Source organism: Schistosoma haematobium, chromosome 7, assembly GCF_000699445.3.
Source record: "Schistosoma haematobium chromosome 7, whole genome shotgun sequence".
In the NCBI taxonomy this organism is placed as follows: Eukaryota; Metazoa; Platyhelminthes; class Trematoda; order Strigeidida; family Schistosomatidae; genus Schistosoma; species Schistosoma haematobium.
Window position 1 is genome coordinate 1,161,886 of NC_067202.1, and position 21,859 is coordinate 1,183,744.

Below are 21,859 nucleotides of genomic sequence, written 5' to 3' on the forward strand. Positions count from 1 at the left end.
ATATCCACAAAAAACCCCTTCTGATACTAATCAACATATGCTCACTAGTGACTGGTTTCAAGGTGTATATCCTGGAGTTCTAGCGAGAAGTAGTGACCAAAGGAGTTCAACAGGGTCAGTTGTGAGATAGTAACTCTCTGATGACAATGGTGGATATGTCGCTCAATTTTGTGGATTAGTTGAAGTTAGACATTAACACCATTGGATGCCGGCCAGCTTAGTGATCTAGTGGTTAAGCGCTGATGTGTAAGACTGACAGGCCCCGGGTTCCAATCCTGCGGGGTGGAGTCGTGAATGCTCACTGCTGTGGGAGTCCCACAATAAGACAAAATGGCCACTTAGTCCTTCCAAGTTTTCCATGGTGATCTAGCATCAATTGACTCATGATCTCAATTATTTAAAGTATATCTTTTCTTTCTTTATAACTCTTTTGATGTAATCACCTTTATAGTTAGTATCTATTATTTATTTGTATAAATTGTGAATGAACATTATTAATTGGTCTTTCAAATAAGTTCTATTTACTTCAGTCACGTTTCGGTTTTATCGACTAAAGCCTATGATTGAAGATTATGTTATAATGGTATAATATCCTTTAAGAGCCTTTTATACTTAATAGAACTAATTGGTTTATATTACTATTCAATAAAGCTATCAGATTTATACTTTACTTCACTTTGTCGATGTCAATTGTGCAAAAGATCATCTCTTGATTGAATTCACTCCATTTTTAGTAGTTATTCTGTAAGGAACTTTTAAGTAATATCCCTTAAATAACGGTTGTTAACGTTTTGTCATTTAATATATCTTTTTTTTCAGTGTTGCTTTCTATATATAGCCATTATAGTTTATGGTATTAATATTTATTTTGGCAAACTATCATCTCTTTCAAATTCACTTGGTATTGTTTATTTGAACCTTGCACAAACAAGTGGTTATTATAACTCAGTAACAAGATGGCGTTTGAAGCGAACGGTGGTGGGTTCCAGTCCTGTATTAAACATCAACTCTGAGGTGCAGTTACATCCAACTGACGAGTCCCAAATAGGACGAAACGCGCGTTTTAGATTCGACTGCTAGCCACTATTTATTTCTTGTTTATCATCTTTGTATATTGTCTCATTTTAATAAAGTTCTTTTATAAGTCGACTACAAACTCCAAAGTAAATGGTTCAATAACATTAATCGGGATTACAGTGTTTTGTTTAATGAGAATAACCTGTTAAACAATTTAATGTTTAACTTGTACATACATAGTTTATATTCAAAAATGTACACTTTAATTATCATTGAAAAACTTTTGCATAAGGTAATATCATTCAATCAAATGAGAATTCCAGTTATTTCATGCATAATTACTTTATCAGTACACACATTGAAGATGTATACTATCGTTATATTAGTTTGTGATCAGATATATCTATAATCTGTTTAAGTAGTTTATAGAAGAATATACAATGCAAACTATGTCAATTTCATCATTGTCTATTATCTAGAGTTTTCTTTTTTAGAAAGTTAATTACATTTTTTGAATCAGACATATAGTAAGATTCGCTATAAAAGCTTAAATGTATTTCAGAAAGAAAAATGAAATTAGCAAGGATTAGTACAAAGAGGCATTGAAATATGAATATGGTAAACAGAAATCATTGAATTTGTGTGTAGGTTGAGAATACTATCTAGGTCCCCAAACTAAAGCGAGTGGTTTTCTCACAAGGTCACTCACCGAACCTTTGTCCCAGAAGTCTTATCCATAAGACAGTAGAGGAACGTTAGGTGTTGCTGACACATGGTGGCCAGTGACCAAGAACAGGTTTATGCGCCACTTGTTCTCATAGAATTCTGACGCCTGTATACACCATTGATTTCGAATCAGGGTTTTCCACCTCCACTAGATGGATGCTCTGTAGCCACTAACCCTGTTCGGATGCCGAGTATTCACTTTCCATACTTTCAATTTGATAACTAACATCCCCACCACAAAAGGACAGTGAGTAGGATTTCTCTAAAAGTGGCCATTTACGATTCTGTGTTTTCCTATATTTTGACACCATATTAGTACAACCACGTTAAATTAACAGGACGAATGGAAAGGGAGTCTGAATAGTGTAGTTATAATGACAATATGAAAAAAAGAACACAGATAATATGATTAGAAAAGACAATGGAAAGGTATATATGAAGGAATATTAGGGATTGAGATCTGGAGCATCAACGATAATGTGACCGATTCCCATTCATATCAGCCGACACCTCTAGCCACTGATCTCAATCATCGTCCGGATTTAAACCAGGCAGTGTGAATTTACCAACATAACTCAAACCACTTGTCAATAGTCTCATGGATTGGTACTACTTTTTAATTTGACCTTCCCTTCCCTTCCTTAACCAACCTCCGGACCAGCAGCTGACATCACTCGTTTAAGTAAGTGATGATTGCTTATAAGTAGTAAATGTCCTTACCACTTTAGGTGATATAGATTCATTATCTTATCAGCTGATTTTCTATATCTATGAAGTACCTTTACGACAGTATTGTTCATTATTGGATTTTAGTAGATTTCCCTATTCATGTAGCATTTCTGCTTAGAGAAAACACTTCTACACTAAACAATATCAAAGTTAGAAATTATTCCCCATTAATCATAACAAACGATAAAAACTTCTTTGGTTTTAATAAGTTCAAAATAATGATCAAAATTTTATAGTATCTAACAAATGGTAAAAAAAAGATAATTAGTTAGCACACACAGTAGAGTAAGTCGGTATAGATTACTCGTTATTAGCAAATCAGAAAATTCCAAACTTAGATTCTTACTGATTCAGTATACATCCAATAATAATCCTTAGTTAATCTATGGTAAAGAATGTTTGTTATACAGAACAAAAAAAAGCGCGACAGAGACAAAAAGAGGTTGAGTATACTGATTTTTTTCTATATAGATACTTTATAGTTTCATACAATTGGTACCTTTTTTTGAAAAGACAATTAACATTTTAGTAAAATATGAATAGTTGATAATTGCACATGATTTGATTTGATTAGTTTCTTGTATGAATTAAACATGGTAACGTTTTTTTAATCACTGGTTAAATTGTTCTGTGTTAATAGCAAATACGAAAGTTAGTTTTTTTTTTGTATTTTCCATATGAATGTACAATATAACAACAGTACAGATTGTACTAGTGTAAAACACATTTTAAGCTAAATTAACAGACGAATAGTTCATTCACGGTAAAGGGGAATGTAATTCTAAGAAGAATAAGAAGGCTATTGAATCTCTGTAGAGAATTCGTCCAAGAACCATTCATCTAAGCTGATGAGAATAGTGGCATAAGGTGTAAATATACTGAAACTACATCATTTTCAATGGTTAGTCTGAGACCTATATGTGGAACAAATCGTAGGTTGGATCTTATATTTAAAACGAAAAAAACTCGTCTCAAAAATTTTCCTTGCGTTACTGGGGGAGTTTAGAAAATTTTGTATTTTGTTAGCATCTCTACTAAACAGAACTATGTCGTCAGTTTGTTATGAATCAACAAGGGGGTTTCCGCAAAAAGATAAATTATCAAGTTGTTGTTTCTAGTGGTACATAGTCAACGAGATTGAACAACAATGAAAGATCCGTGATCTTTTCTGTACACCATTGGTGAGAGTCAGATTGTAAAACAGTTCCCTATATGCTATAACTCTTTTAACAGTATGTGAACACGAGTTATTCAAAAGGTTGATATATTTCTTAGATACATCATTCAATGATAAAAGCTGACACAAAACTACTTTAGGTTAAATGCATCTTTATGGTAGAATATATAGGTTGGGTTTACGAATCGATAAATATTCCCTCGTTTCAAAACCTGAAGAGCAGTGCAAACGTGATGTATGTATTCATAGCTCGGTCTGAATCCATCCTTTCTTTAGATTTTAGAGTTCCTTAGCTCATATCAACAGTCAAGTAATTATGAGAGACTGTTTTCTAGAAATAATATTGTTCAACCTAATTTACCTGTAATTTAGAAAAGAGGATTTCTGTCTCGTCTCATATAGTGGAACGGACAGTTCTCAGCACAAACTAAGTAAAAGTATGGCTTTTCTCCGTGTGCTAGAACGTATATGACTTGGTTTAACTTCTTAGCTTAGTGTGCTTCTCCAGAAATCTCCGCAGTCAACCTGCTTCGGGCATATTACCCTACATTGCATTACATAACTTTTTTTTCTATTTTGCGAAAAGTCGAGGCCCAATCTTGGTCAATATCTCCACTTGTCAGGAGTATCAAGAGATTATGTAAACCGTCTCGCAAGATTTTACGCTAGAGTTTGTGTTCTGAGGGTGGTTCATCGTTTTGTGTTACTCAAGGGTAACATACTTAAAACTAAACATTTTACTTCCCACACTTCCAATAAATTTGAATAGCTTTCTAGCGTTATCTATCTTTAACCCCTGTTTGGGCTTTTTTTACTAATGTTGTCCATCACTGTTCACATTCGTTGTATAGATCTTTTTTATGTCTACGCATAGATATCAGACTCACTGATTAGCGGGTGAAATAGCTCGTATTTCTAGATGTTAGACACAAGGCAAACTAGCTTTCTTTCCACCTTTTCTCATATTTACACAACTGTGTATTAAAATGGAAAACTTTTAAGGCGTCAAACATAAGCCTGTATTGTATAAATACATGATCAGGGATAATATGCTTACCAACTTGTTTCTATTTTCAAAACTAGTTTATTTGGATGATAAAAAAGACTTACATTATCCTTTACATCTTCATCTTCAGCACTTCTCTGAATACCGTATGCAATAAAGCAGAGAATGGCACCGATCCAAAGTAGCATTGAAAATCCACCAAACAGTGTCTTACAAAATTTCACCCATTCTGGTGTCGTTTTTGGAGGTGTCAGTGCGTTAGGTCCATCACGTTCTAATCGAATTCTACATTGAAACAAAATTCGACGTCACAAAATAGTCAGTACTCACTTAACTTCTTCAGATTTCAATCCATTTTCAGGGTCGGTGTTAAGTCGAGCATACAACTCTTCAAGCGGTATTTTGTGCTCATCCATATCCAATTCTTGTTTAAGATCATCCAAACCATCTTTCAGTTTATTGTTTTCGGGCTTCTTTTTGCAAGTAACCTTGCGGCAGACTTTTCGTATCTTCAAAAAACAAATTGTTTTAACATTATTCATAAATGTATTTTATTTTTTGAAACTTTTTTCTTTGTGTGAATAACAATTTCATTATCGAAGAGTAATAATTAATTTCAATATGAGAATTAGGTGTAATAGCAGGGTGCCCAATTCAATAAAAATCAACGTCTCAAAAATTCAGTTCACAAAGGACTCATTATGACCATTACAAATGCGCTTAAATTACAAGATAAATATGTTTTAAACTCGTTTATATTTGATTCAGTAACTTGGTTAAGGATATTACCTGACCAACAACAGTACATGTACTTTTGAATGTCTATTGGGTGACAAACACAGTAATAAAAGAATTACAGAATACGAAAAGTACATGTTCTGCTTTAAAAATAAGTATATGGTTTTACATTTAAATACTTTATTACGTGCCATATTTTAAGAAGAAATTGAAAAGAATTAATTTGTTTCATTTACATGGGATGCTAAGTCTGACTATACTTTTCAATCTTTTGTTGCTTGCTGATTTCGGACCCATTATTCCTTTATATGATAACTTAAGTGATCCATTGGCCGGATACCATCAGCAACAGCCTTCTGTGGGAGAGAACAAACCAACTTCCAGCTGAAGAAGAAATTAGGAAAAGACGATGGAAATGGATAGGACATACATTACGCAAATCGTCAAACTGCATCACGAAGCAAGCCCTAACTTGGAATCCTGAAGGGAAGCGAAAAAGAGGAAGGCCAAAGAACACATTGCGTCGGATAATAGAAGCAGATAAGAAAAGGATGAATTACAACTGGACGGAGCTAGAAAGGATTGCCCAGGACAGGGTTGGATGGAGAATGCTGGTGAGCGGCCTATGCTCCTTCACGAGGAGTAACAGGCGTAAGTAAGTAAGTAAGTAAGTGATTCGGCCGCTGATACGAATGACTTTGAATTTTTGCGTCTTTTAAACAAAGGAATAAATTTCTGAATGCTAAAATCATATATTTTAAAAGTACGCAAGGATTTTTTTACAATTAATCACATTTCGTGTGTACACTAATTACACGTAGAATATGCTAATGATACATTCTGAAATGTTGTGAGGAGGTATTTTTGATACACCGATGCTACAAAATTCTAAGAAGGGGTCATTGAAAGGTACTTAACAGCAAGTGTGAGTTAATTAAATTTATCACTCTATTCGTCGACTATATGTACACAAAAAATTGAGATTACTTGTTTGAACACTTTGAACATCTACCCTATATGACTGTATCAACGTATATATTGGTTAACAAAACAACGTTTCGTTGTGTTGTGAAATCATTTCAAACTTTTATTTACAACGTGCAAATTGGTTTGTTGATGATTTTGCAAACAGCGTTTAAACTACCCTACAACCATTTTTGATTATGACTAATTTTGGTACCGTTATGATCATAAGATCACATGACAGACTAGTTAAAATATTGATCTTTTAAATATCACTCAATGATTCATTCTCCTCTCTATGTACATATGTACTCAAATCCTATTATTAGCTTTTGCTTTGTCTTGCTGGGCCCGTATGCAATTTCTCTATAAATTTGCCTCTTTATTTACTCGCATATACATATTCGCTTTTCTGCTTCAAATTCGCATTATATGTTTATAACTTTGCCATCTGCGCTATCCGCTAATAAACTTTAGTTGCCAGTTCTTATTGCTTTCTGATTTCAAACATCGTCGAGGTTTATGTAATAACGGTTACAAGGGTGATAAATTAACGAAGCAAAGCCAATACAGCCTTATGCATCAGATAGAATCTTTCGTCAAATCCCCCAAAACTATCATATTTTACTAGAAAGTCTAGGAAACAGCTAAATGTTTTCACCCGGGTATAAAACATGATTTTTTACTTAAAAAGTCACAATATGAAACATGGAAACTAATTCGTCAACACTTTCATGTATTTTTAAAATCAAAAACTGAGAATATTCTTGTTCTAAAGATAAAGTTACCAGTTCATTTTGAAGATCCCGGATATGTCCAATCATACACTTATGAAAAAATAACTGTTGATTAGTGTAATCTTATCGTAAATGTAAAAACTTTTAGGCTGTCTTGCTCTTAAAAGTTAAACATATACTTCAAGCCAAAAGTATCCCTGTATTTTTAAATCACATCGGATAAAAGTTAGCTATGATAATAGCAAATAAATTCGTGTAAACAATGTAAATAAATCACAAACTCAAAACAGTCAATGATCTTAATTGTTAACTCATATCATACTACTTAAATGGGTTCAAAATGTATATCAAATGAGAATTAACTTCTGTTATATCTACAGAAAGCACTGAACAATCATCTGCTTCCTAGAAATTCCCAAACGTTCAGTATAGTTTATTATGATTTTACTGAGTAAATAATACCCAACAATGACACAAGAACATGATGTTTGTTTTCTACTTAATGTGTACGAGCTGACATTTCAAATCTAATTTCATAATAATCAGAATTTTCTTTAAGCAAATCCCTTTCTGCATGTATGTTAGGCAAAAAATGTTATAAGAGTACTCTATGGGAAGGAACAGATAACAATCAATGGATCAGAAGTTAATAAGTTGACGCTACCAACAGAAAAAATGCAAAGCAATGTTTGCTGGTACTTTGAAGTGTGAAACTCATTTTGAAACTCATTGTTCATAGTCTATGATTAGGCCAGCGGTTAGTACGACTTATTCAGTGTTGGTAAATTAACTCTAAGTGACCTTACTACTTATGAAGATCGAAATATATGTGACAATTATTTTGAAGAAATAGTACAACAATTTGAACTATGTAGGGAGAGTTATGATTGAAAGCAATATTTACCAAGACGAGATGACATCAACTTCAAAATTGAGGTTTGATTAAGACACATAAGTGCGTGAATCAATCAAACCTTCAGCAACTGCTATGGTAAACCCTATCTCTTGTCTGCAAATCTTATTACGTATCTCAAAAACAACTTTGACGACTAAAATTTAATTGAGCGGTCAGGAGATCTCCTTACAAATAACTATCTCAATTGAACAAAACAAATATATCGAAAATGTTTTTGTTTTATGTTTAAATGCCAGACTGTAGTTAAACTAAGCTCCAAAAGTACACAGCTTCTCAAAACTTACCACATTCATATCTAATGATCTAAATTAAAAATAAAAACTTTCGTTCTCTAGGTCAAACTAGTTGCACTAAACAAACAGTCCCTCCCTCAAGTATACTTTTATCTTTAAATTGATGAATAAGACGATGATATAAAATTCTCCTTCGACTTTTACAAACACTTTCTGTTTATATTTGTTTTCGTATAAGTGAAACAAACTTTCAGAATAATTTTCCTGACAGTGAAAATATTGTATGTTGTTTATGGGGGAGTTTTTCAACTTCAGTCACGTTGGTAAAAATAACGTATGTCAGACAAACCCCTGTACTTTTTAGCATACAACCAAGTAGTGTTGACATTTCGATTTCATTCACCCTCATTTTCTGATTCACTTGCCATTGTAATGATTCAAATTTACTACTTGACCACAACTAACAGTTCTCCTAGTGTATCAACGCGCTACTTGATGTATATGCATTAAATATTTCTAGTACCACAATGAAGGTGCTACAGCAAACTTAAAAACAGTAACTTTTTTAAAGTAGCAACACAAAAGCCTTTCATGAAAAGTGTAACACGGTAGCTATGAAGAACACTAAACAGAGATTTCGTTTTAAAACAGTTTCCTCCGAAATTGTTTATCTAGCATAAACAAACTCAGTTAAAATGGTACACAATACCATGAAAACTAACGGGACATTGCTTTGAGCAGCGACAAAGAATAAAGTGATATCGGAAAGATAATCGTACCCGCAATTAGTTCATTAAAGAGTGATAAGTCGTAATACTGTAACAGATAGAACACGCCGAAAACTCCCCAAAGCATTTCGTTGTATATTTTTGTCATTTTTCCTTTTGTCTTGCATTTTAACCCTTATTTAGTTCTCTGTTACCGGGCCATTGATAATAAGGTCGTGTTTGACCAAACTCAAGGTCTCGGTGACGTTCAACGAACTGCCGTCAACCTTCGATATTCCGCTTGAAAAGGTTACATGCATGTTTGCAGATAGCCATCGGATCACATCCTGTCGGGAATATTTTTATTGACTTATAGGTATCAAACACTTTATTGTTAGCTATTCCTTTTGTTTTTATCACACTTTTGTGTTAGAGAAACTCATGGCTGTATAGCACAGGCTGTACCGTTTGATATAACTCATTCTCTTTATTAAAATGAAACAATTATAATTTGAAAACATAGTATTTGTTTTTTATATAAGTCAGTACGGGTCACTCAAAAACGCTTCGTATTATACACAGAAGAACGTAATTTGGTTTAATCGAAAGCACTTTGCTTCGTTAGCTCTGAGTTCAAACAGAATATTGGTATTTTGGTAGTCGCAGCATGTACATGAAGTTTCCCAGTCTAACTATCGGTCAGCACACCTCAACTATCAGTAAGTCCATTAAATTATCTACTTCTCTTAGAGGAATTAATGCAAGCGATTTTCTGCCTTTCTGCGTAACTGAAAAATACTTAAAAAGAACACAGTCAGAATAACATTCTTGTAGGAAAAGGATCATTTGGAGTTACCAACAGTTTTACAGTCACTAATTGGTACGTCGGATTATTACAAACTCAGCCCTACAATACATCCTCAGCAATAAACTGTAGTAAGAAATTGTTAAGTTTGAATTCATTTTTAGAAGTATAGTAATGTATTATGGTATAACCGCAGATCGAAATAAATGATAATGAACATTTAAGACATGCTTTATTGAAGTAGTTACTCCCAACATAACAAGCTTCTTCAAAATATTGGGACGATGTTCCGATCCTTCGAAGAAAGCTTGAAGTAACTATCTTTTGTACTTTAACCCATATAAGTCGATCGGTTCACTTTAAATCATCATTAGTTTATCAGATATTGTATTTAAGTGACTACAGGCTTGCAACCTATGCAGACTAAAAGAATCAGGAGGAACTTGATCGTAATATATCACATCGCTTACAGTCCTCATCACTTCAGTAATTCAGCGTTAAATTATATTTATGAAGGTGTCAAGTTGTGACAGTGCCAAGGGTCATCTAAATTAGTTCAAGTTCCATTGAGATCAAGTTATGTAAGTGATGTCACGGTAATGAAACACTTCTCTAAAGCAAGTGTTACTCCACGAATAATCTTCCTGTTATTTTGATGAATCTGCAATGTCTAGTCTTTGACAGGTCTAGCGTGGATGTATGTAACGAGTTGGTGTGTATGAATCTGGAAAATAATAAGGGAGAAAAGTGGGCTAAAAGATCTGTAGACACAAACAACGAACTTAAATTTACTGGTTAAACTGAATGACAACAATTATTAATGATATAAGAGTGGAATTAATGACAATATGATAATCAAAACTAAAGGTTGGCAGGATAAGATTCCAGATGCATTTACGCAAATCTGTTCCGGTTTGGAAATATAAGAGATACGTTACTGTAACCAACTCCTTTCCTCAATTATGCAGACGTTGTTCCTGTGTAACGAATAATTATTAATTCCTGTTTAGATAGCATTCATAAGCTTTACAGAGTAGGAAAAATAATGGATTCTAGTAACACACAGGCAATCATTCTCCATAAGTTGGAGATGAAGGGTAACCAAATACATCGATTGATTACAAATTGTTGAAAAACGCAATCGCCTCAGCTTAAGTCCGGAACATTAGATATCCTACAAGATATGACTCGCAAAACTCCTCGTTCATCTTGAACATAGTCTTCACATACGGTGGTGATATAGGTGTCGTGTTCGAACGAACTAATAATACCTTTGTACATGTTGAATGCTTGATTTCGAATTCCAAATACAATACGTTCGTTTGTGCTTGTGTCTCACTTCTCAATTCAATGGCGTTATTTCTGTGACTCTTAGTTCGTGCTATAATTCAAATAATTTAAAGCATCATATTGGCGTCGCGATGGAGCCTGTAATGGAAAAGTTAGATATTCATTCAACTCCTGAAGGTTTTGAGGATTACTTGGGAAGGTTCGAATTCTGGAGCATGACCAAGAAAGATGTTAAAGGAGATAAAATTGTGGCACATTTTCTGACATTCATTGGGAGAGAAGCGTACAGCTTATTAAAAACTTTGGCATATCCAGAAAAACCTATCTCACTCCCCTATGCATCTCTTAAGGAGCTATTATTAAGTCATGTAAAATCCACCAGTTTTGAATGCCGTGAAAGGGCGAAGTTTCATAAGATGGTTCGTCAAAATGACCAAAAGACTCGGGAATTCATCCTTGAATTACAGAAACAAGCTGCCAAGTGTAATTTCGGTGATCGACTTCATGTGCAACTGAGAGATCGATTAATTGCAGGAATTAGCATACCGAGTTTGGAAAGAGAGCTGTTAAAAATGCCAAACTGTTCCTTTCAAGATGCTAGAACTGCATGTATTAACTACAATGAACTTGATATCCAGTCGATGAAGATTTCTAATACTTTGCTTAGTCGTCGTGATGAACTAAAATCTCAGGGTCAATCAAACTTGCGCTCATTTAACAGTGATTCCTATTCTCGTGTAAATATGAAAGGTGTTTCAACGAGGAATTACAAAACAAATCACAAAGGTGAGATGAAGTTTGGTAAATGTTTATCATGTGGAAGGTTTCATGCTCGCAATTCATGTGTATTTCGTAATGCTAAATGTTTTAAATGTGGTAAGGTAGGACACATACAGTCAGTATGCAAAGCTACTGTCCATTTTGCTTCAAGTAGCACTAGATCTTGTAATTTAGGTCCCAATAATTTGGCTGTCCTCAATGATCATTTATCTTTGTCTGCCATTTCGAAAGGTAATGCTCATATTCAAAAGTGACTATATACATCGCATGGTTCATTTCATGACTTTATTGTGGACACAGACAGTATAGAGTCCATTATTCCATTCAAGAACTTGAAATCTTTAGATCCTAACGTTGTTGTACGACCCACTGAAGTATCAATATTGGGGATTACTGCACACAGACTGCCCATACAAGGATGTTGGGAATTGCTAATAAGAGATGATAATTCTTCATACATACCTTGTGAATTTTTAGTTAGCGAAACAGGACTGTCAATACTGGGTTTAAAGAATTTGAAAAGACTTAAGGTGGAGTTGTCCCTCCTAGTTTCTAAAGAAAATTCGGATACTTTACTTAAAGATTTGATAGCTATGTGTGCTAAGTGCAGTGGAGGTATGAAAATTAAGCCTATAAAACTTCAAGTACAGGGTGATCCAGTCTTTATTAAAGGACGAATAATTCCTTATGGTCTTCAAGAAACAGTATATAAGACATTAAACGATTTGTGTGCGAAAGGCATAATTGAACCGATTCAGTCTTCAGCATGGGGCACCCCTATTGTTACGCCACTGAGGTCGGACGCCAAGACTCCTAGAATATGTGGTGACCATAGATTAACATTGAATTCCCGTTTGTTGAGACAAACGTGTACGATGGCAGAGGCAGAAGATGTTTCAAACTGACTTCATGGTTTTAAAGTGTTTTCGAAAGTTGACCTAGAATATGCTTATCTTCAAATCCCTTTAGATCAATCTTCATCTATTTTGACGACAATTAACACTCCTTTTGATCTGTTCAAATACAATTTCCTTCCATTTGGTCTAAGTTGTTCTCCAGTCATATTTCAGGAAGTCATGAATGAGGTAGTTAGTGATCATGAAGGTGTTGAAGTTTATCAGGATGATCTCATTGTTTATGGTTCTAATAAGGTAGTTCATGACCAGAGGCTTATTGCTTTATTGCGTCGTTTAGTTGAGAAGAATATTACAGTGAATCTAAATAAGTGTTCATTTTGTGTATCTAGTTTTGAATGCCTTGGATACCTAGTTGATGGTAATGGTTTTAGACCAGATATGAAACGACTAGCTCCACTGACTAATGCACCGTCTCCGAAAAATCTTACAGAATTACGTTCACTAGTGGGTGCTCTTCAATACTATTCCCGTTTTATTCCTAATTTTTCTTGTCGTGCGAATTGTTTATATAACATTTTAACATCCAATTCATTCAAATGGAGTGAGGAACATGAGTCATGCTTACGAAGTCTGCTGAAATTTCTTAAAAGTGATGCTGTTCTTCGAATGTACTCCCCTAATGTACATTCTGTTCTTATTACTGATGCGTCACCTGTGGGTATTGGCGCAGTTTTGGAGCAGGAAGGTAGAATAGTTATTTGTGTTTCACGCAAACTTACTTTTACTGAACAAGGTTATTCACAGACTCAGCGGGAAGCATTGGCTGTGTTTTGGGCTGTTAAAAGATTTCATAAATATTTATTCGGAAAGAAATTCACTATTGTTACGGATCATGAAGCTTTAAAGTTTATTTATCATCCTGAAAAATCATTAGCACGTTCCTCAGCAGCTATGGTTCAGCGATGGAGTATTGCTTTGAGTGCATATGACTATACGGTTCAGCATAGGATTGCCAAACAGATTCAACATGTTGATTACATTTCTCGACAGTCATTACAAGATAAACCTATTAATACTTCGGATTGTTTGTTAGTGCAACCTTTACCAGTCAGACGTTCAGATCTCATTAAAGAAACTCGTAGATATTTTGGATGTATTCTCAGTGCTATAAGGAAAGGTTGGAATGCTAATTTGAAACGTAGATTTCCTATCTATTTTTCAAAGCGGGATGAGCTATCTACTACTCCTGATGGTATTCTGTGTTTAAATGATCGTGTTGTCATTCCTCCTTCATTGCGTAAATCTGTTCTTGAAGATCGTCATAGTGGTCATAAAGGTGTTGAGAAAATGAAGTCCTTGGCAAGGCTCACATGCTGGTGGCCAGAGATAAATGCAGATATATGTCGTACGGCAAACAATTGTGAGAAATGTCATCAGTTGAAAAATCATCCTTCGAAGTGGGTGCCATGGCCAGTATCGTCTGAGGCCTGGCAGAGGATTCATGCTGACTATTGTGGACCATTTCTTGGTAAATACTACGCACTAGTAGTCATTGATTCTTTTTCAAAGTGGCCTGAAGTTTTTTTCACAACTTCACCAAATTCTGATTTCACAATACAAGCATTAAGAAAGGTGTTTAGTTGAGAAGGGGTTCCCATGGTGTTGGTGACTGATAATGGCTCATATTTTGCTGCAGATCCAGTCACTACCTGGTTGAACAGTATAGGGTGCAAACATCTATTTACTGCTCCCAGACATCCGTGTTCTAATGGTCAGGCAGAGAATTTTGTTAGGACATTAAAGACTGCTATTGATTCTATAGCCCCCTCAACATTTAATGAGCTGGAGAGGGGAGTAGATACCTTTCTACTGCAATATAGAAATGCAAGACATTCGGTGACGAAGGAGACTCCAGCGAAGCTATTGAAAGGAAGAATTCTTCGGTCGAATATGAGATGTTTGGAGTCTGCAGAAGTTACATACTATCGAGGAAATGATCTTCGACCATCTACGGGTATTGTTCTGAAGAATGTCAGAAAATCGATGGTGCGAATTCTAGACATCGATGACTTAAGTACACACAGTCGACATGTAGATCAAATACAATTTCAGGAACCAGGTGAGTCAGTTCCAATTTCGATGGTTAATTCTAATGCTAATGAGCATATTCTAAATAATACGGAATCCTTATCCAATACAATGTCAGACAGACTAAGGATGAATTTGAGAAGAAGACGTACGATTGATTACAAACACCTAGACTCCAATTTAAGCTGTGGCGGATGTGGTGTTTGAACGAACTAATAATACCTTTGTACATGTTGAATGCTTGATTTCGAATTCCAAATACAATACGTTCGTTTGTGCTTGTGTCTCACTTCTCAATTCAATGGCGTTATTTCTGTGACTCTTAGTTCGTGCTATAATTCAAATAATTCAAAACATCATAATAGGTCTAATAACCTTTCTCCCATCTCAAGGGAGAAGTGATCGTGCGGTCATCCTATTCGAATTCATTGCTGAGATGAGCTGTCAGAGAGTTGACCCGGCCCTTCTTTACGTATGAAAAGAAAACATGAAGACGATTTTCTCTGCAGCCTCGGCTGGAAACTGGAAAATTGACCCAAATGCATCAGTAGAAAAGGCATGTACTCATTTCCTGAAGTTACGCAATCAAGTAACTCAATCATTTATACCTAGACATTCTCAAGGAGAAAAAAGCAATGTAATTCATGTATAGACTGAGATATTCGAAGTTTACTAAAACAAAAAAATATTGCAACGTCACCAACAGACTTGGTAAGGTAAACATAACGGGGCACTGCCGGTCAGTTTGAAAAATACCTGTATAATTGCAATCCGAGCGCCTTGGCGAAAGTATTAAAAACGGTCAGCCCAATCTATGCTCAAGCAGCCGGAGACTGTTCTATTGCAGATCAAGTTGATCTCAAATGCCGAACGAGGACCAAACCAAGTGTAAGCCGTGGCGAACTATTTAGAGACAGTTTTTACCCAGGAGACTCTTCCGTGAGAAGATTAGACCAAAATATATGTCACAAAATCAGCTTCTCACGATGGACTTTGGTCGAAATACTTATTACCTTGAAATCGATAGCACAACCCAATGCTGCCCCTTTGAATTTGATATTCGGTGTTTCACCTGACCAAGGTAAGATGTCTACGGATTGGAAGGTCACCACTATCACTCCAGTTCACAAAGTAGGACCAAGACAATCTCCATCAAACCACGAACTACTAAACTTCACCGGTTTCGTAGTTGAAATACTGGAAAGAGTAATTAAAATGGTAACGATGACATTTATGGAAACCAGAAACTTGTTGAACAGCGAACATGGTTTTGGGTAATGGTTGATGATGAACTCTCTATGTCTATGGAAATTACTTTTCTCGCTTCGAAAAACAATCAATTGATTCAAATTATTATCATTACAATTATTGTCATTATTAATACTATTATTATTATTACTACTATTATTGTCATTATTATTATTATTTTCCACATTATTCACCCTCTTTTATACTTATACAGCGGCTCGTCTTTGGTGGAAATCCGACTGTATCTAAACGTTCTCGTGTCACTGTCCGGTTGAAAATTGTATGTTACTACCGAATATGAGTACTGAAGCAGTTTTTCTGAAACCACGTGCGCCATTCAAACTGGCTGCCTTCAACGTTCGCACACTTATGTAGGTTGGACAATAGATAGGGCTGGCTATGTCTTTGGAAAGTCTTAATATCGATGTCTGCTGTCTATCCGAGACCCGTATTGAAGACTCTGGCGAAGTACTACAAATTCGACCTCCATCTGTCGCTTCGAAAAGCTTATTTTACGTGCGCTTATTCGTGGACCCTGTGGCATCTTCGTCTGGTCTCGCTGGCGTTGGTGTCGCACCAAGCGCTAGAGCTGAGGCAGCACTAGTCGATTGGATCCCCATTAACAGTCGGTCATGTGCTGTTAGATTAGAAAGTTCCATCAAAGTGAGAAGAAATCGGCGTGAGAAACGATGTCTTTTCGTCACCTCCGCCTATGCCCCGATAGATTGCAGCCCGGATCCAATCAAGGATGAGTTTTACCACCAGTTATCTGTTCTTCTCCAGAAAGTGCGTTCGACAGATATTGTAGTACTAGCCGGAGACTTGAATGCTCAGGTCGGGCGTCTAGGCACAGAAGAGAGTCGTTTAAGTGGCCGATGGGGACTTGTTGATCGCAGGACAGATAACGGGGACCGTCTACTGCAACTGTGCACAGACTACAACCTGTTTCTGGCTAGCACTAACTTTCGGCACAGTCATCGCCGATGTGCCACCTGGCGTCCTCCCTCTGCATCTCAAGCCTGGACTCAGATTGATCACATCGCGATCAGCTACCGCTGGCGTGGTTGTGTACAAGACTGCCGCTCCTTTTGGAGCACCTATCTGGACTCTGACGATGCCTTGGTCTGCGCCAATCTTGCCTTACTTTTCAGTGGACAACGAAGTGACCACCACCAAAAGATTGATGTTAGCAAGCTGGTTGCAACTTCTGTTGCAAGTAAGTATCGAACCGAGCTAGCCTCTAGGCTAGCTACCACTCCACCGAAAAGTATAGATGAGCATTGGTTGCAATTGCATGACGCCATGAAAATGGCGGGAACAGTCAGTTGTGGGTTTGCGAAACGTCCCACTTAGAGGCACTGGGTTTCTTCTGGTTAATTACAACTCGTTGAAGCCCGTCGGTCTACTCCGGGTGACCGTGAGTTTGGCCATAAACGAAGGATGTTACGTACTGAAATTGGGCAAAGCTTGCGTAAGGACCGAGAAGCCTCGTGGTCGAAGCGTGCTAATGAGCTGGAAGCAGCAGCTGCATCTGGTAACTACCGGAAGCTCTTCCAACTCATCCTAGCCACTGGCAGCAAGAAGTCTGGTGTGAGTGAAACAATCTGAGAGGATGATGGAATGTCAACCACCAACATCCATCGACGTCTTGGACGATGGGCAGAATTTTTCGAAGGGCAATTCAACTGGCCTGCTGCTCCGGCAACATCGGTCAGACTATCCTGCCCTCCATGGCCGATGACGACTGATCCACCAAACGAGGAGGAAGTCCGCAAGGAACTCCAACTCTTGAAGCGCTACAAATCACCTGGCCCAGATGACTTACCTCCGGTTCTTTTTAAAGATGGTGGTGACTCTAACTAAGGAATTGACGACGTTGTTTACAAAGGTTTGGGAACTAGAGAGTGTACTAACGTCATGGAATGAGTCGATAGTTGTCCCTATCTTTAAAAAGGGTTCACGTCGTTCCTGAAACAACTATCGGGGGATAAGTCTACTTCCGATTGCGTCCAAGCTATTGGCTTCCGTCATACTTCGTAGGTTGTTCAAAACCCGAGAAAGATTGACTCGCGAGGAGCAGGCTGGGTTTCGTTCCGGTCGAGGATGTATTGATCATATCTTCACCCTCCGCCAAATGTTAGAACACCGCAATACTTATCAAAGGCCAAAAATCGTAGTGGTTCTTGACGTCAGGGCTGCCTTCGATTCGTTGGACAGGACTGTTCTCTGGTTTGTCTAACCACCAGTCGTTAATACCTCGCGGATACCAACCAGGAAGACTAAACCTACCAATATGACTTATTCCATTTGTCAGTGAAATCACGGATCTGGCCATCCCTAGCGTTCCTCAGACATGATAAGACCTCTATTTACTTCCTACCATATCAACAAAACTCAGGAGATGACGCAGACGATTAAAACATACAAATGGTGCAAATGGTTGTGGACGGAATAGAAGAAGCTTTCGCTTAACAGGCTTCCGTGTCTAGTAGCAGGGGATCACCAAATCCTCCAGGCAGGAACCTAGGTATGTTAACAAAAAAGGAGGAAAAGAAATTGGTAAATCATAGTGTGATGCTGTCCTTGGTCCTTAAGAATAGGTCAAGTGCCTCTTAAAGGATTCCTGAGAAGTCGCTTGGACTAGCTCGGCCGGCAGCGAATTCCAGCATTTGACAACTCTTAAGGAGTAGAAGTTGTGTCTACATTCCGTCTTGCTATGTTGTGTTTCCAGTTTCTGGGTGTTACCCCTTAGGTTATTATTCGAACTAAGCTTAAGTAGGTGTTTAAGAGGATGTCCAGAAGTGTTAAGAATACTATAAGCCATTAATAAATCACCTCGAAGACGCCTATACTCTAATGGGTAAAGGTCTAGTGAATAGCCAAGAACGAACAAAATACTCGTGGCACACAGGTTTTCACACCGCGTTACCAAGTCTTGGAACCTGTTACCCTTAGAAGTGGTGTCTACCCCATTCTCTTGACTCGTTCAAGAAAATAGATGCTGTCAGAAGCTGACTATGAAATGGATTACACAAACAGTATGCTCTCTGTTCTCAATACACAAATCAGGATCTAAAGTCCAGATTTGTATGTTGAAGATTTCTAGAGCGGAAACTTTGGATATTGCGTTACGTTGAACTATGATCGGCCGTCTCCCAGCCATTGTAATTGATAATGGCACAGGGTAAGGTTCACAGATCGTTAACTATCTAGTTTATAAAGATACTCTAAAATAGGTTATGCTGGAAACACAGAACCTCAGTCAATCATTCCTTCTTGCATTGCCGTAAAGGAATACAGTAAAGTTGGCACCAGAGAAGTTAGACGACTTGGAACTGGTTTAGATGATTTAAATTTCTTCATCGGAGATGAAGCACTCGCTCTCGAGGGAAAAAATGACTTCTCAGTGAAGGTGAGTTTTCATGAGCGCTCTGAAGTTAACTGTCTATGAATGCATATCAACCTAGGGAACTCTCTTTGATTCGACTATAGGATCGATTTAAAGTATCGCGACAAATGTATTCCGTTAACCTCGAAAGAGAATGGTGCATCGCAGGGGGAATACTTCGGCGTTATTTCAGGCTACCAAAGTAGTTCTCTCGAGGCCAACAACGTCGCACTTATTAGTGCAGATTAGTTACATTATGATCCACGGTCGCTTAAAAGTGTTCATTCATAAGCTTTCGATCTTGTCAAAGATCGCCTCCTGTTGGCCGCACTTTTTAGTCTGTAGACTACTCGAAAACTGCTCTGGAGTACAAATTTATTACTTGTAACGTAATCTATTATTGGTCCCCAAGTTGTCTTATCAAGTTTTTTAATATTATGATTCCGTTTCTTGATAAGAATAAGAGATTCCAGGGTTTCCACATCTCACATAACATAAGTCACTCTCGAGCATATCTGGATCCACTTGTCGCCTCAAAATACTGTTTGGAAAGATGTTAGCACAGACTCAGAAAGCCCAGTTAGCTTTCGCTAACATGTGTTCAAATGGTTCAAATGGTTGTGGACGGAATAGAAGAAGCTTTCGCTTAACAGGCTTCCGTGTCTAGTAGCAGGGGTCACCAAATCCTCCAGGCAGGAACCTAGGTATGTTAACAAAAAAGGAGGAAAAGAAATTGGTAAATCATAGTGTGATGCTGTCCTTGGTCCTTAAGAATAGGTCAAGTGCCTCTTAAAGGATTCCTGAGAAGTCGCTTGGACTAGCTCGGCCGGCAGCGAATTCCAGCATTTGACAACTCTTAAGGAGTAGAAGTTGTGTCTACATTCCGTCTTGCTATGTTGTGTTTCCAGTTTCTGGGTGTTACCCCTTAGGTTATTATTCGAACTAAGCTTAAGTAGGTGTTTAAGAGGATGTCCAGAAGTGTTAAGAATACTATAAGCCATTAATAAATCACCTCGAAGACGCCTATACTCTAATGGGTAAAGGTCTAGTGAATAGCCAAGAACGAACAAAATACTCGTGGCACACAGGTTTTCACACCGCGTTACCAAGTCTTGGAACCTGTTACCCTTAGAAGTGGTGTCTACCCCATTCTCTTGACTCGTTCAAGAAAATAGATGCTGTCAGAAGCTGACTATGAAATGGATTACACAAACAGTATGCTCTCTGTTCTCAATACACAAATCAGGATCTAAAGTCCAGATTTGTATGTTGAAGATTTCTAGAGCGGAAACTTTGGATATTGCGTTACGTTGAACTATGATCGGCCGTCTCCCAGCCATTGTAATTGATAATGGCACAGGGTAAGGTTCACAGATCGTTAACTATCTAGTTTATAAAGATACTCTAAAATAGGTTATGCTGGAAACACAGAACCTCAGTCAATCATTCCTTCTTGCATTGCCGTAAAGGAATACAGTAAAGTTGGCACCAGAGAAGTTAGACGACTTGGAACTGGTTTAGATGATTTAAATTTCTTCATCGGAGATGAAGCACTCGCTCTCGAGGGAAAAAATGACTTCTCAGTGAAGGTGAGTTTTCATGAGCGCTCTGAAGTTAACTGTCTATGAATGCATATCAACCTAGGGAACTCTCTTTGATTCGACTATAGGATCGATTTAAAGTATCGCGACAAATGTATTCCGTTAACCTCGAAAGAGAATGGTGCATCGCAGGGGGAATACTTCGGCGTTATTTCAGGCTACCAAAGTAGTTCTCTCGAGGCCAACAACGTCGCACTTATTAGTGCAGATTAGTTACATTATGATCCACGGTCGCTTAAAAGTGTTCATTCATAAGCTTTCGATCTTGTCAAAGATCGCCTCCTGTTGGCCGCACTTTTTAGTCTGTAGACTACTCGAAAACTGCTCTGGAGTACAAATTTATTACTTGTAACGTAATCTATTATTGGTCCCCAAGTTGTCTTATCAAGTTTTTTAATATTATGATTCCGTTTCTTGATAAGAATAAGAGATTCCAGGGTTTCCACATCTCACATAACATAAGTCACTCTCGAGCATATCTGGATCCACTTGTCGCCTCAAAATACTGTTTGGAAAGATGTTAGCACAGACTCAGAAAGCCCAGTTAGCTTTCGCTAACATGTGTTCAAATGGTTCAAATGGTTGTGGACGGAATAGAAGAAGCTTTCGCTTAACAGGCTTCCGTGTCTAGTAGCAGGGGGTCACCAAATCCTCCAGGCAGGAACCTAGGTATGTTAACAAAAAAGGAGGAAAAGAAATTGGTAAATCATAGTGTGATGCTGTCCTTGGTCCTTAAGAATAGGTCAAGTGCCTCTTAAAGGATTCCTGAGAAGTCGCTTGGACTAGCTCGGCCGGCAGCGAATTCCAGCATTTGACAACTCTTAAGGAGTAGAAGTTGTGTCTACATTCCGTC

The 21,859-nt window shown here is 37.3% G+C and overlaps 2 protein-coding genes across 2 annotated transcripts in view; one reads left to right on the forward strand and one right to left on the reverse strand.

Moving 5' to 3' along the window:
* Positions 1–8,416, reverse strand: part of MS3_00009405 (uncharacterized protein) — a 45,060-nt gene extending 36,644 nt beyond the window's left edge. Inside the window, exons 1-3 of the mRNA XM_051217767.1 lie at positions 8,294–8,416; positions 4,986–5,164; positions 4,760–4,940 (exon numbers count right to left, since the gene is read on the reverse strand). Coding sequence (XP_051064192.1) covers positions 4,760–4,940; positions 4,986–5,164; positions 8,294–8,302 — 369 coding nt within the window. The 5' untranslated portion in view covers positions 8,303–8,416. The remainder of the gene's footprint in view (positions 1–4,759; positions 4,941–4,985; positions 5,165–8,293) is intronic.
* A 10,741-nt stretch (positions 8,417–19,157) lies between these two features.
* Positions 19,158–21,859, forward strand: part of ACTR3_4 (Actin- protein 3) — a gene marked incomplete at its 5' end in the record, with an annotated part of 62,793 nt that continues 60,091 nt past the window's right edge. Inside the window, 2 exons of the mRNA XM_051219574.1 lie at positions 19,158–19,201; positions 20,805–20,994. Of these exons, the coding sequence (XP_051064193.1) occupies positions 19,158–19,201; positions 20,805–20,994 (234 nt within the window). The remainder of the gene's footprint in view (positions 19,202–20,804; positions 20,995–21,859) is intronic.